General features: G+C 42.3%; 3 protein-coding genes across 3 annotated transcripts; all 3 read right to left on the bottom strand.

Moving 5' to 3' along the window:
- Window positions 1–3,443: 3,443 nt before the first annotated feature.
- On the bottom strand, window positions 3,444–5,680 carry LOC116211302. Its single transcript, XM_031545620.1, has one exon. It carries the CDS (start codon window positions 5,415–5,417, stop codon window positions 3,693–3,695), a length of 1,725 nt encoding a protein of 574 aa, XP_031401480.1. The 5' UTR covers window positions 5,418–5,680; the 3' UTR covers window positions 3,444–3,692.
- A 428-nt stretch (window positions 5,681–6,108) lies between these two features.
- On the bottom strand, window positions 6,109–9,234 carry LOC116211830 (protochlorophyllide-dependent translocon component 52, chloroplastic). The gene is made up of 7 exons (XM_031546358.1): window positions 8,622–9,234; window positions 8,210–8,397; window positions 7,884–7,973; window positions 7,610–7,796; window positions 7,322–7,522; window positions 6,921–7,108; window positions 6,109–6,718 (listed from the first exon to the last, which is right to left on the bottom strand). The coding sequence occupies exons 1-7, from the start codon at window positions 9,120–9,122 to the stop codon at window positions 6,463–6,465; spliced, it is 1,611 nt and encodes a 536-aa protein (XP_031402218.1). The 5' UTR covers window positions 9,123–9,234; the 3' UTR covers window positions 6,109–6,462.
- Window positions 9,235–10,283: 1,049 nt separating this feature from the next.
- LOC116209957 (IQ domain-containing protein IQM2-like) lies at window positions 10,284–13,890 on the bottom strand. Its single transcript, XM_031543726.1, has 10 exons — window positions 13,650–13,890; window positions 13,270–13,532; window positions 12,600–13,093; window positions 12,393–12,507; window positions 12,247–12,312; window positions 12,053–12,141; window positions 11,876–11,963; window positions 11,545–11,784; window positions 11,322–11,423; window positions 10,284–11,210 (listed from the first exon to the last, which is right to left on the bottom strand). The coding sequence occupies exons 2-10, from the start codon at window positions 13,270–13,272 to the stop codon at window positions 10,662–10,664; spliced, it is 1,746 nt and encodes a 581-aa protein (XP_031399586.1). The 5' UTR covers window positions 13,273–13,532; window positions 13,650–13,890; the 3' UTR covers window positions 10,284–10,661.
- Window positions 13,891–15,254: the final 1,364 nt, after the last annotated feature.

The following is a 15,254-nucleotide window of genomic DNA, read 5'->3' on the forward strand; positions in this document are numbered from 1 at the left end:
CTTGCAACCTGGGAATGCTGAAGAGGGAAGGACACGTGTCAGTCTGAGGATGGGGGGACAGGCTGACGGCAGAGTCGCCAATAGGGATTCGGACTGATAGTTGACAGTGGGATTGACCGGTAGATTCCGGGGAATTACCGGCTAGGAGAATACCTATGCCTTTTGCCAAGTTGCCATCAACAAAATCTAACGTACACTTGGGGACCGACCGAACGTTCTAACCCGATGGGTCAGAATTTGTTAGACAGAACAAACTTTCCTTTTTGCAGGCCAATTTAATTAATGGCACGGGTCCTCGGGCTCCTTCGATCGCCGAGAAGTTGTTCGGTTGGTGAAGGACGCGTTCGCAGCAGTTGCATTGCACCGCCTTAGGTTTTTTGGATGAACGAAAGTTCTACTCGGGAATCAGCTTCCTCGTGTGAGTAAGACTTGTGGATCGCGGGAGCATATCGTTTGTAGAGATGCTATTCTACATATGGGAATCATGGCACTTTACGAAGTTCGTTAACCGGGTTTAGTTAGAGTCGAATTGAGTGAAATGATTGAGTTGAATGAGCTAGGATATGAATTATCAAAGTTTGACGATTAAAAAAAAAAACTAACTGAAACTAATTGCTAAACGAAACATGTAAAAGCCAAAACAACATATTCAATAGTTGTCTGTCCAGTCCTGCCAGTTTACGAGGGAACTAAGATTTTGTAATAAAATATTCATTAAAAAAGAAAAAGAAAACCGGATTTTGTCATAAAATGGAAATTTTGCTAATAATATATGTCTCTGACACCAATTGAAGATTGCAGATTGCTTTATATATATATATACCAACATCTTTTATTTAAGGTAATTTTTATATGCTTTATATACATACCAACAACTTTTTTTTAAGTTAGTTTTTATACATGGACACGGAAGGATAGATATGAATTAGCTAGGAATAAACAAATCGCTGTTGGGTATTGATGTTCGAGTTTTTCCATTTCTTTTCTTTTTTTTCTATTTTTTTCATATCTAGGAGGGAAGCGTATGAATTTAGAAAAGGATAATAAAAAAAAAGATGAAATAATAGGAAGCATTACAAAAATTGGAAAGAAATATGAATCGAATTATAAATTTATAGCTTTTGGACTATTTAAGATTTCGGAGGGAGAAATTTAGCGTAGTATGCGGGTTTACTCTGGGGAACCTCTTCGTGTGTTTTACTTTTCTTCATGATTCCAAATTTCTTAGAGATCAAAGGAAGCTTCCGTGCTGTTACTCTCTAATATCCAATTCATTATTGCTACGCAAAAATCTATATCTAGATAAGATAGTATAATCCATGCATGGTCTCTAATAAAAACATTAAAACAAATTATCATCATCGTTAATCCCGAAAGATTCATCATTTGCTAATGAAAGAACCACTCGTCATCCAATGATACATGGCTTCGTATGAGATTTCCGAGAATCTAATCCGAGGTAATCACCGGCTTAATGATTAGCCTCGGCTTGAACTCTGGCCCATCCGGTGTTGCACATATCCTCCCCATGGAGCACTATAAATTAACAATCCCCCATTCTATTTCTATATATATACGTCGATTTCTCGGACCAGCCATCGATATTCATCACAAACGGCCCTCTACACCGAACTGGCACGATATATATGCTTTATATACACTGTCATGTACACGATAGCATCTCCGGCTACAGGAGGTGTTATGCATTATGTTCACGAAGGAAATAAAAATTCAATTTTATTTTATTTTATTACTATTATTACAGTTGGGAATTATAATCTCACGTGATATGAAAAAGATAAAGAACAATCATTTAGTTTATATGAGATTTTGATATCACAATTTATCAGCTTGAGTTTTTAAGTGAAAACAGGTCCAAACCCGTATAAGCTTAATGGATTTTCAATATTAAATTTCAATGTGCTATCAAAGCTCAGATTACGTGCATGCCCGCCCATGTACGTATGCATCCGCACCATGGGAAGCCTAGTATGCCCAAGACCAGCTAGAAAAGAGCGTCTCATGGCAACTACCCTTTTACCCGAGTACGGAAGATGGGCTCGACGTCAAGGTCAATTGTCGAGGATGAATATTTAAGGACATGTAATAATATGTATGTAAAAATAGACTACATGTTACATGTGAGGGCGAGTGTTGCGAATTATAATTTCACATAAAAAAAAAGATAAAAGAATAGCCGTTGATCTTTGGAAGAGTTGGGAACAGAAGAATCATGTACAATTCGTAAATGGCAGAGAGAGCGACCAACCAATCAAATTTTCATCGGCCAATTTTCAACTCACGGTCAACGTTTGACTAAGTTAACCATTAATTGCCTCGCAGATGTTCAACTGCATATGGCTCCAAACTACCATTCCCGCCGGTGATCCTCACCGTTAATTCAGATTCTGTGCAAAAACCCATTATTCCTTTTTCTTTCCCCTATCTTTATTAATTTTTAATAAAGAACAAAGATTAATTGATTATTTAATAAGAATAATAAGAAGGATGGACTAAAGGGAATAAGGGCCCACATAAAAGCCAGCCCTCAAGTCCCTCTCTGCAGATGAATGGGGTTGAAGTGAGCTGAAGTGATTGCAGGCTTGGGCCTGTATCATGTTGTATTTTGCTCTGTGAAATGAAATGTAGTAGACTGTCTAATCTAATGTCCTTGCTCATGTAAAGGTGGGAAAATATGAGAGGCAAACCGACGTAGGGGATAAATTCTACTCTCAATCAATAAGTTGAGAACATCTAAAAATAGCTATAAACTATTGAATGATATCTAACGATCTCATTGAACACAGTTCATAGTTACCTAACAGTTATAATATTAAATATTCATATCTAAGAGTTGTCGGTCCATCACCGTAAGAATGCACTAGTATTCACATGGAATGATGAAATCGATGCATGCTTGGTCGATGTACCACCATTAGAAATATTGATAAATATTTACATTTACTCCTTGGACAGACCATCCTTGCCGTGGCCAGGCCTTGACCTCCTAAGTTCACGGCTCAACCTTGCCTGACACAACTTGGACTCAGAGGAATGGATCTGATCTTTTTAACTCAAGCCTAGGTCAAGCACAATTGGCCGGCGACAGACTAGGCTGAGTTTGGCTTGTATGGTTCAACCCAGGTTATACTTAACCAAGGTAAACATGAGCCAAGCAGATTCGACTTGGTTCGATCTAAAGCAAAAGCCGACTTCAGTCACCTAACCTTGGCTCGAGCAACTCACCTCGAACATATAGTGGGTGTCATTACCTAGCTCAGACAAAAAGCAGCTAGGTCGGATTCGACCTGGGTGCTGGAGGGCACCGGCCTGTTTGCAAGAGGAACTAGAGAAGTTTGGAAGGAAGCTTTGCATCCAGTTCCTAGTTCAGAATAGAGTCCCAAATATATATATATATATATATATATGAAAGACTTCTGTTATCAGAGACTCAGAAGATACACCAACATGCAATAATTTGAACATATGATACACATCGAATTCCCACATCCCACATATCGCTGATCATCAATCAATGCAACAAAAGAACAGGCATATACTAAACGATATCTCCCCAAGAATCCGAATCCTTAGACTACAGGCATAAACAAGAAGAGACACAAAAACTTTTCCCATCGGTTATCAAAGAATCAGCAGAGGTATCTCTATCTCTATCTCCAACCAATAATTACTTAGCAGGTATTGATGCCATCCTTGCAATCTCTTGTCAAGTTATAGAATGTCTCCACCCTCGTCTTTGCCCTATAGAGAACCTCCGTGTCCACAGCGACTCTCATATACCCATCAAATTCCACAGGCCGTCCATTATTTAGAGCTGTCGTCTCATTGTACCAATCGCTCGTGTTCCCCCACAATTCCTTATAATCGTTGAGCAAGTGAACCTTATACTGAGACCTCAGCTTGTCGAAGTAATTGTAGAAGGGCTCATTGGTGGCGATGTACAGATTCCTCCAAGGCTGAATTGCCCCTTTGAGTTTCTCAAGAATTGCATCAGGGGAGGTATCGGAGTCCAGGTGGGGCCACAGCTCCTTGTTCCGAGCCTTCTCTCCCCGAACCACATGGACTGCATCGAAGTCCCAGTCCATTCTCCCGCTTATTTCAGACACTATGTTCATCAGCCTCTTGGACTTCCACAGAGCCCGCCATGGCCTTTTGATAAAATTCCCAGCTTGGCCCTCGCAGACTCGGTACCAGTAGTTGTTGGGCTCGGGGCCATCAAATTGCCTCCATATGATTGTGCTCTTGTCCTTCTTGAGCTGCATCGAAGTAGTCTTGTAGGACGGGACCTTCCTCAGAGGGATCTTCTTCTTGTGAGTCCGGTCCCACTTCTTCCAGTCTCTCAAGAACTCGCCCTCCTCCACGATCGAAGCAACCTCCTTCAAGTGCTCGAAATCGAAATAAAACCGGAAGTCTTTCCCCTCCTCGTCCTTATTGCTTGGGTTATAAGTCGCAGCCAAGCAAATGTTCAAGTCCATCACGAACGTCCGGTTCAAGAACATAGCCTCCCCAAGCCCGCATAAGAAACTCCACATATAATGGTTCATACCCTTACAGTAGTCCCCTCCCCGAGAATAGTACAAGTACTTGCCCTTCCTAAAACTCGAATCAGATCCCAAAGTTGGGATCGTATCATTGATCTGATCATCCTTGCTAACAGGAGGTGAAACTTTTCTATTATTTCCCCCCTTCTTTGCGGCATTAGGTCGACTGCCGATCCAAGCCCGACGGGCATTAACACCCGAATGCCAGCCTCCGGGGTGGACCACCTTATAGTTGCAATCCTCTTTGACACGGATCTTAAACCTCCTGTAATCCCTATACTTCCTCCAAGACCTCTCCCTCTTGTTCCTAAACCTCCACATAACATCGCACTCATTGGGTTTCGACCCATTAACTGGTGTCTGGTAATCAAGAAACACAATTGACTTAAAAGCTCGAAGATTGAACCTTTCGATTGCAATCAGCACCCGCGGGTCCGAGCAATTAATCGCCTTTCCCGCCAGCCCATCACAGGCCGGGGCAGCAGGACCTGATTTAACGGTCGAGTTTTCGATTTTCTCCTCGGCCTTCTCGATCACAGCCTCGGTGATGGCCGGGGCAGCTGCAGCTGCAGCAGCAGCCTTAGGGGGGAGAACAGGGGGGCCTGCCGAGCTCGCCAAGTCCTCGCCGGTCCGGAGAATCGAGTTGTCGTTTTTGAAGGTGGCATTGCCGTTTTGGGTGAAGAGCTTGGCGAGGGCAGGAGCGGAATCGAGCCACGGATCTGGGGGCTGGTAGGTGACGGCGATGGCGGTGAAAATCAAGACCAGGAACACGAACCCCGAGAAGCAGACATTGCTGATGACCTTAATCAGATTCTGCCCTATGGGCTGTACTCCTTCCGGGTTCGAATCTTTCATGGGGGTGGGATCTGCTCCGTTCTTGTTCGTTCAAGAAAAGCCCCGACAGGCAACAAGAGACTAAACGGAGCTCAGCAGCAGAGATTGGGAGATGGGTATTACTCACAGTGGGTGAGGGCCCGTCGAGAAGGGGATGAGACAAGGATCCGGCGAGACTTCCGGCGAAATCGTGAAGATTCTTCAGCTTCCACCCACTGAGCTTCTTCTTGTTGACACTCTCTAGTTGGAGCGTCAAAAACAACTCCCATTTTTCTTTTCTTAATTCATTCTGTCATTTTCGCTTTTGCTTGAAGGAAGATGCAGGGTCTGCACATTAACTTCTAGTGCGCCGGGCGTACATGAGCCCAGTGCAGTTTATTGGCCAAACCCTCACGCAAACTAGGATTGTGTGTACACCCGGTGTGGGCAATGTTTCACACGGTGTCTGGATCGGGATGCTAGCGGTCGCTCTGCTGCCTCGTCAGCAGTGTGATGGAAGCTTCTTAATTAAATATCGGTTTCTTTTCATTTTAAGTTAATGATAAAAATAATAATTCTTTAATTAATATTAATTTTCAATAAAACCTTTTTTTTCCCAATTGAAGTTCACGAAAATATTTTTCTCTGTTAATACACCACACGTTTCGTAGAGAATTAGGATGTAAAATCGCCTTACATTTGAAATGGATCGATGGAATTTTTTGCTGTCGGATTTATATGGATAATAGTCGTTCGAATATTATTGAAACACGCAACGCAAACGAACATATACGACACTAGGTTGATTAATAAACTTCACACAAAACTAACAATAAATAAAGAAAAATATATAATATCCTAATAAGGGGGGTCGACTGTCGTGTCGGTTTGGAACTATCAGCTTTCAGTTGGGCTGATAGAGACCACTGAACAGAACCATGAATTGGGCTTTAATAGCGTTTTATATCGAAACTCTTTCAATTATAATGGGCCTTTGAAGCTGTATCATAGGAGCTCAGGCATCGGTCTAGTACGATCTGCTATTTCCAATTGCAACGTTCCGGCTCGGCCAGATACCGAATGATTTTCAGCGGAAGGCATGGTCATAGTCGTGGTACCGGAATTTCTTGTAGATGAAATGAGCCAACCACCTTGACGCTGCGAAACATAGCACTGCCATTACGAGGACTGTGTTTCTCCTAATTGCTGAGGCGGCACTCTGCTTGGTCGCAGCAAGAATCCCAAGCAAAGCAACGGAAGCTATCTGCAGCGCAACCTCGAGCGCGTTGAGGCCCTTGTATGCAGTATTGCAGCTGCTGCAGTTCACCACATGGGACCAGTACCTGCAGTGAAACAGTAGCATCACTGCAAGTGAATATACAACATTTGCAGGAATTTTGAAATGCCTGAAGTTCGTCAAGTGAGATTTTCCCGAAATATTACGAATGCAGACAGGTGGACAGATAATGTGCTTTCAAGCAAGAAACCACACTTTCACTTCACGCAATGGAAGTCGAGCTCAACGAGTAATGGTGGAAGAGTTACCTGTCCATCAGCCGCTCTCGTGGAGGAGTAGGGGGAAGTGCCCCACTGAACTTGCCTCTCCAATCGACTTGACCACCAGCATACTTGTTTAACCATTTTCTGAAGCCAACCACGAGAGCGTCTGATTTTGTAGGTACGAAACATGCCTTCTGCCAATTGGAAGACCCGACCTCCATTATCTTGTGTTCCTGTATAGGAAGAGAAGAGATGAGAATAAGCCTGAAGTTCTTCTTCCTGTCCGATTCCAAATTCCAGCGACTAGTTGAGTTATCTTACTTGGGAAGAATCAGCTCATAAATAGAAAAAAGACACTACAATAATACATCGATTGGTTCTAGCCATATTACTAAATACCATAGCTTGCGAGATACCGCACAAACATTTTCACGATAGAAAATCACCTCAACATGAAGAAGATATAAATCTGAATCCAGGATCAGGTTTTGTCCGATGTGGAAAATCCACCGAGGAACAACACGATCCATCCAGACCCCAAAATTTCTCGGGAAAACCCATATCAACCTGCTCTTTCCAGGGCTAACAGGGATACAGATGAAAATCAAAGCCAATTTCCGGTTTGGTCCCAAAGGTGATGATGGTGCCTGCATTGGCCAGAGTAGTAGTGTGAATGAACGTAAGAGTTTTAACAAAACTCAGATTGTCCACAATCAATTATCCTAATGCTTTACCTTTTGCATCTCGGCTGATGATGCTGACCCATTACCAGGATCTATGAAAGGATCAGAATTGGCATAGAATATACAAGGGGGAAGAAACCTGCTGGTTCCCCATTCCTGCTTAGCTACAAAACCGTTTATGTCCAACTTTTTGATGCTTAATTCAAGTGGCCTTCCTCCTTCTCTATCGACTTTCTCTGTGAAAAACAGCACAAAAGCTTCACATGAATTACACAGGTCTTAGATATTGCAACGTGAACTGACAAGATGCTGATAAGTTTCTTATCTTTTTCTGGGTGTTTGGCCTCCCATTATCCCGTGGTGTGCATAAGGTACGTGGGCAGGATCCATGAGGTTTTCAATCAACACCTCGTACCTGAAGATGTATGATTCAGGTTATACTCGTGAACACAAAATTCAAGCACGCAAAGCCTATATCCAAGCATAAATATTGAACTCTAAAAGCATGTGACATAATTCCTCAAACTTCACAAAAAATGGCAACTTCCCTGGCATTATTGTCACGAGTATCATTCATATTAAATTTAACTTTAAAACAAGCAATTCCGAAGTCGGACGACAACAATGGTTGGTGAGAAAGTTTCTTCATACCCATAAGGGATGTCTCTATTTCCCATTGCCTTGGTGAACGACGGGTCCTCCAGTTCCTTGATAGATGGGGGCTTCTTCTTCGTGATGATATCTTTGTACTGCGGGTCCGAATTAGGCCAAAACCAAACAATGTCATGCTGCACGGTGCTCGGATAGACGGCAACACAAGCTTGCTTGAATGTATGAACCTGCACAGTTACAAAAGTTACGAATTTATTAGGCAAAAGCTAACGCAATTTGCTGAAGATAGATTAGAATTTTGACTAATCCATCGGCCATCGGAAATTCTTAGAAACCGAATGCCATTGTACTCAGTTTTCGATCCGATCGGCTAGCAGGCAAATGATGCAACTATCCTGGAAATATCACGATGATAAAGCCAGCAATATATGCAAGAGTTTGATTTGATCACCGGAGGGCCATCGCGGGGAGCCTGAGGGATGAGCTTGCAGTCGCCGGAGCCGTCGAAGCACCAGCCGTGGTAGACGCACTGCAGCCTGCCCCACTGGTCTATCCTGCCCTCCGACAGCGGGGCGAGGCGGTGGGAGCACCTGTCATCCATGACCTTCCATGCGGCCTCGTTGCGGTCCCACCACACAACGACGTCAATGCCCAGCACCCGCTTCGCGTGGGGCCGCCGCTTGTCGAGGTCGCAGACCGGCATGACCGGGTACCACTGCGCGTACCAGTCGAACTTCTCGGCATCCCTGGATGTCTCCAGCTCCGGAGCTGGAGGGGATGTCTCAATGGCGGAGGATGAGAGAGCAGTGCAGAGCCTGGACGGCTTGGGGGCTGGTCGGGTGGGTCTGAGGGAAGGGAAGGAGGGGAGAGTCAGTTGGGTAATTTGGTGGCGGGTTGTTTGCGGGTGGAGGTGGTGAAGAGAAGGAGAGAAGGAAGCTCTGAGAGCTTCCATGGCTGGTGACGGACTGGTAGTCTCGTCGGTCTTTAGAGATCAGAGCACGGAGCGAAAGAGAGAGAGAGAGAGAGCAATGGGCGGGTGACGTGCATGTCCAAACTCCAAAGCTTTGGAGCAGACGGATCGAAGCAAAGATGAAACCTGAGGCCACGGTTTTTTCAGAGATTATTATTATTTTAATTAATTTGTTATTTTCATGGATGTGTATTAATAATAATAACACTAACAATAAAAATAATAATATGATGATTTATTTGGAATTAGGAAGCTTGAGATAATGTGTTTGCATGGCTTCAATTAATTTGAAAATAAAATAAATTTTTTGTGAATCCGAAATGATATTTATTGCGTCTCGTCAATTTTTATCAGTGAGAATATATTCTCCTCCAATTAATCCTTATTCCAACACAGTTTTAATTATAGAGCAAATATTTTATAAGTATTATTCATATACTTAAATATGAAACTCTCAATTAAGATATATGAATGTGGAAAACTGACCTCACTATAGGCTCACATTCTCACTTATAAGCATTATGATTAGTTCTTACTCATCTATGCACACACTTTCAGTGGTTTTCAACACCGTAATTGCTAATGAATGTCATTGTACGGCGCAATTCCCACTGCACCATCATCTTTTCTTTTTTTTGGTGAATAAAATATTAGGTCGGGTTATTAGCCCTCTGTGGTTGCCCCAACGAAAGGAGTCTAACTGCCACGAAATGTTCCTTTCGCCATAGCTCGCTGAGACTTTAGCCCAATTTGGTCACTGCAGCCCCACCAACACAGTAGTGAATTATGTTCAAAGTTCACTGAATTAAGCATTATGAGCCGACCACTACCATCTCATAATACACTCACATAGTGGCGAGCTCTACGTCTTCAGTGAGGTTCGAAATCGTGATGTTCAAATAGAGTGCTTGATACTTAATCACTAGACCACCGTGTTGGTGGTTACGCCATCATCTTTTCAGTTGTTTGTGATTATATTTTTATTTTATTTCATTTTTTGCGCTATTTTGGTATCTGTAATTTTAGAACAAAAAATATATTATGGGCCTGTAGGCCCATGAGGCCCACGAATGTAACAAAAAGAGATCCATCCATCTCCAAGAAGAAGCCATTCCTTTGTACTGAAAACATAACTTGAAGAACTGAGAAAAGTTCATAACGATGACATTTCTATTTCAATGTACAAGTGAAATCAATTTCCAAGGACAAAAGGAGGGAAAAAAAAAGTTTTCTTTGATTGAAATGAAAATAATGGCAAAGAACTACTGAAGAAAAAAATAATGGCAAAAAATTCCTATCTGCAGTCTTTCCCATGTTTCGTTGTCATATTCTTGTCGTAAAAAATCGAATCCACCTATAATCTTCTTTTGCTGTATTCACATGAAAGAATCAATAAACCAATTTTTGATCTATGAAGTTAACCGCTAGACTGCTGATGTTAATGGATTGCTCTTCAGCATATTCGGGTTTAGAGAATGCTCCTTCCGACAGGCCTAGGGCTGTTGCCAGTTTCTGTTTTCACTAGCTTAGTCCGCTAGGAGTCCGAGGAGAAAAAAATGACCTCGGATACTCCAAACTTCTTGGGGACAAGTTCACGTGCTCCAGGGCTCGGCACTGGATCTCTGGAGGATAGTTCCTTACGCAGCCAATGCGCGGCCCTGCCCCGGTTGTCCATTTGCAGGACAGCTGCTTTCCCAGTTGGAACGACTTCTGTGAGGTGATGGCCTTTTTTGCAGCAGATGGTTCCGCTTGAGTGTGGTCGACCTTGGTCTCTCCAGAAAGATTGTCTTCGGAGGAAAAGCTCTTGAGCAGATCTACCTTTCCAGATATTTCAAGCCTGGCCAGGTTTCTGCTCAAGCTGTCCCCCTTCCTCAACCTGTGCGATGCCAATGCGACCGAAGCAGTCTCTCTTGCATCCGGCTCCTCTTTTGTGAGGCCCGTGATGCGGACCTCTTCAGTCTCCACATTGTTCGCCTTTTGGACATAGTCCTCTTCGTTTGAGTTGCTTCTTATATGCACGCTGCTTCTCTGTCTGCTTGGCAAACCTTCTTCGTCATCCATTGCGCTCATCTGAGACACAATAACAGAAAACCGTTCAGTGCTATTATAAATCTCAGCGAATGATCTTCTAGCTCATGTTCCTATTAAAAGCTAAGCTCCGTCCATTAACTTTGATCTTACCTTCACATTTGAGATATCTACATTGTTCTCTTCGAGAAACGAAATAAAGTCCCGGAAGTTCTCTTCGGTGGGCCGATAATGTCCGCTGTGGGGCCAAACTGCCTGCAAAGATTAAACAGGATGCTTCAGTAAAAATGATGCCCAGAGAAGCACACTCTTGTTGCATTTTTATTATCATTTTGCATTTAGGAAAGTTGATGTGATCTCCTGTTTCGAGCTGTACCTTTAAAGTGCCATGCTCAACAACCAACCGGCCAGCCGCAGAGGTGGCTCCTCCAGCTAAAAAGCTCGAGTGTTGGAAGGTTCCCTTCCTCTTCTTCCCAACATAAAGACTCTTCGAAGTGCTCAGGACAAAAATCCATTTTGTGTCCTCGGATTCTCCCAGGGTATGGAGAATCTCGCCTGACTGTTTGTAGAAGAACTTCCCGTCCACCACGGCAACTTCATATGCCTTCCTCTCCATCTGAGTGAACACAGAAAAATATGAGTCAGCAAATCAGAGGTGAATTACTGAAAGTTCCAAGAAAGATTATCAAAAGATGAATGGGACTTACTGGACCGAGATATTTGATGCACTGCTGCTGAAGTTTCGATCTCGGGCACTTTTCAAGGCTCGCCTCTTTCCCTTCGCCTATATCCAACCTAGAAGTTCGAGGCAAATCCTTTAAGATCCGAACAATGAAAGAAAAATCATGTTAAAAAGGCAACATTTGTGGGTAGCAGCTTCGTACCAGTAGAAGAAGGGCTCTTTACTCTGACAGTGGAGCCATTTATCGTAGTAAAAGTGAAGATTATGGCCGTATCGATGACGTGGGTCGATCTGGACAAGACCGAAAAAACGATATTGAAATCAGTTGCAGTCATTAAGGACGGGGGAGAAAAGATCGGGTTTTATCTAATTTCATCATCTTGTGGGGGAACTTACAGCCTCAAGCCAGTGCTGCAATGCAAGTTTTCGAGCTTTATCGTTCTTCAACAAACCTTTTCCAACCTGTAAAAGCAAAAAAGATGATCAAACTCCACAATATTAGAAGCCAAAGGCTAGAGATATCAAAAGATTAATGAACTTACTTTAGCTGCCCTGGTCCTTGCTCGTGACCATCGCGAAATAGCTGTTTCATGCTTCTCGATGTCAAAGAAAGATACAGAGCTCCGCTTAAGCTCTACCGAGTCCAATACCTTCCACCTGTGAGAATCACGAAAATAGCTTAATTATCCCGGAATTTACCAATTTTTACAGCTAGCAAGTTACTATTAGCATAGAGTAGACAGGAATACCAGCTTTGCGCAACAAGTACCGCACAGTCCGCGAGTTTTCTTCTTGTTCGGAAGCTTTTATAAACTTTCTGCAGTTTTGTTGCAGCCTCATGTTTGGGACTGCTCCGGTCTAGTGGCGGCAGTTCTTGAGATATCCCGGAAAAAGTTTTAGGAATCGGGGATTGAATATCACTCTCTTCTGATTTAGGACTATCCGATAACACAGTTTCCTTCTCCTCGTCATCCACTGAAGGAGCCGTTATCGAAATCAACGTCCCCAACTCTCTTCGTTTAAAACTGATCGATCCCTCTATTATCATCTTTCCTGAACCTAATGATTTCACGATCGTGGGATCCGAATCTCTGCCATTGAAACTGATGGATCGGGCGACAGTCTTGGCCTCATCCTTACCGAAACTTATCGACCTAACGATGATCGATTCGATCCCTTTTTCCAGGTCGCCCGAGTCTGAAAATGGGCAGGAAACAGAAATTCCCATTTGCCAACAGAATTCCTGTTGAAGAAATCAACAAGTGAGGAGAAATCAGTACCAGAAATGATTAAAACATGTCAGAAACAACATATGGCTTTCAAACATTGTATAAATGTCCATTAGCGGAACCAGTCAAAGACACTGTTGAAGCAGTCAATATTCCAGGAAAGTAGAGTGCTTATACAAAGATGGCCTACCATAGGCTACTTCAAGAACGTTTTCATGATTTCAGCAGATGAAAAAGAAATTTCCCAGGAAGAATCGATTGAGGTAATTATGGATCCATGTTGACCGCCGACCGGTCCTCCCAAAAAATCCAAACCCACAAGACAAGACGAAGGGTACATGACATTGCTGGATTTGAAGCAATATTCATCAGGATGAGAATGCTCAGCTCCCAGAACAGAGTATCATAGATCTGGCGGGCCAAGACAATCAAGCAGGGGAATGTTCCCGACAGCTGAAAGGGAAAGGAGCCAAGAAAAGGAAAACCCACTTGACCCTTTTGAGAGAATCAAATGGAACATCGTATGCTCGTGCCATTTCTGCAGCTCATTGACAGAATCAAAAGCATTACCTTTGAGCTTGAGCTTGAGCTGTTCTTCTTCTGGGTTTCTTTCTGCGTTGAGGGTGAAGCCCTTGGGGAAGAAAATGGAGGTGGAGGTGGAGTTAGTTGGTGCTGTGTAGAATATATTAGATGATATAAATCCTAGAGGTTGAGCTATTCAAAGATGGAAGTAAAGTTTGAGTGTCCTTCCTCGTCCTCCGGTTGGCAAATATATAAACAGGGGATAGGGGACACGGACGGAGAGAAAACAGATTTTCCTACCACGTGGTACGGGTCGTGGACTGGGGTGAATACGAGAAAATCTTAAATGATTCTATTTTATAAGAATATAGCGAGAAGAAGATTAATGAAATTATCAAAATTGATAAAATTTTAGCGATTAATAGTGTAATTAATACTTATCGTTCTATTCATCACTAATTTAATAGGTGTTTTCTCACTTTTACGTAGCGAGATGACGTCAGAATTCATCGATAATAATGGATCCTATCGAAAAAGCAGCAATAGCACCTTGCCGCTCTTTTCTTGCCCTTTTTGTGGGTTCAAACAAGCAAAAGTTTATGGTCGGATGGACGGAGTGCAATTGGGACACAATCAAGAGAAATTCTATGGTCAAATAAGGTATTGCTTCAAGTGACCAATTCAACCGTCGAGTTCGCTTTAATTTTTTTATCCCATTGTTAGTGCACCGCCAAAAACATAGTCGCTTTAGGAGCTCTCCCTAAGTAAAATTGAGGAATAATTTGGTTTAGCTAATACCATAAGAAACCTACAATCGAATAAATTGACACATCATAATAGCTCAAAATCTCAGGATTGACTAAATCTTATGCCCCTCGACGGAAATCAGAAAGATGTTTCGGGATTCATGACTGGTAAACGTAGCATCGACTATTTCAAACTTCAATCTGAATCAAGTGGATAAGCGACTTACTTTTCTTTTATCATGCATGAGCTCACAAAGTCGACTAGGCCAAATTAGTGTTACCGGCGACGTATATATAACTTGATTCACCTTCTTTATACTCTTTTCTCCATTAGTTTGATGTTTGAAAAACTGTGAAATGAGGGAAAGCTCAACTAACATGAGCAGTTCATTCAAGAGATTAGAAAAAAATGAAACCTCCTTACTTCTTTTCTAAAAACAAACATAAACCCGTGTTCATGCTATGTACATGGAACCAAAAAAAGTCAGTTTGACAGCCCAAACAAATATTAACAAAATAAAAATAATAATAATGATGAATACAAAAAATAAAGGGAATAAACTACTAGTACTTTGTCTTAGTGCTTTTTTTTTCCCTGGCTCTGCAGGATTTTACACGCTTGTGGTTCATTTTCAGTTATGTCGATACTCAATCCAGATTGACTTGTTCATAGATTCCAAGCTTTTCGCTGGCAATATTTCGGGAAATAATCTCAATTTTATGCGACAACGGGGAAAAAATTTTCTTACACCCAAAATCGTCGACATTTTTAGTAGATTTTGCCAAGGCAAAAACAATTCCTCCGCCCAAAAAATGTAATTTGACAAACTTATTTGACATGTCAGAAGCGGTTCTTTTTCTTTTTTTCTTTTTTGTACATTTTTGAGTTTTATAAGAAGAAAAGCGA

The sequence above is a fragment of the Punica granatum genome, chromosome 6 (genome assembly GCF_007655135.1).
Source record: "Punica granatum isolate Tunisia-2019 chromosome 6, ASM765513v2, whole genome shotgun sequence".
NCBI lineage: Eukaryota > Viridiplantae > Streptophyta > Magnoliopsida > Myrtales > Lythraceae > Punica > Punica granatum.

What these genes read in the sequence shown, in the direction of transcription:
- LOC116211302 (XM_031545620.1), bottom strand. Translation starts at nt 5,417, where the DNA reads ATGAAAGATTCGAACCCGGAAGGAGTACAGCCCATAGGGCAGAATCTG.
- LOC116211830 (XM_031546358.1), bottom strand. Translation starts at nt 9,122, where the DNA reads ATGGAAGCTCTCAGAGCTTCCTTCTCTCCTTCTCTTCACCACCTCCAC. An exon ending in GGCCAAACACCCAGAAAAAG is followed by an intron (nt 7,797 to 7,883) that starts ATAAGAAACTTA and finishes GCTGTTTTTCAC; the next exon opens with AGAGAAAGTCGATAGAGAAG. An exon ending in CGAGAGCGGCTGATGGACAG is followed by an intron (nt 6,719 to 6,920) that starts GTAACTCTTCCA and finishes GTTTCACTGCAG; the next exon opens with GTACTGGTCCCATGTGGTGA.
- LOC116209957 (XM_031543726.1), bottom strand. An exon ending in CAAGGACCAGGGCAGCTAAA is followed by an intron (nt 12,313 to 12,392) that starts GTAAGTTCATTA and finishes TTGCTTTTACAG; the next exon opens with GTTGGAAAAGGTTTGTTGAA. An exon ending in TGCAGCACTGGCTTGAGGCT is followed by an intron (nt 12,142 to 12,246) that starts GTAAGTTCCCCC and finishes GGTCTTGTCCAG; the next exon opens with ATCGACCCACGTCATCGATA.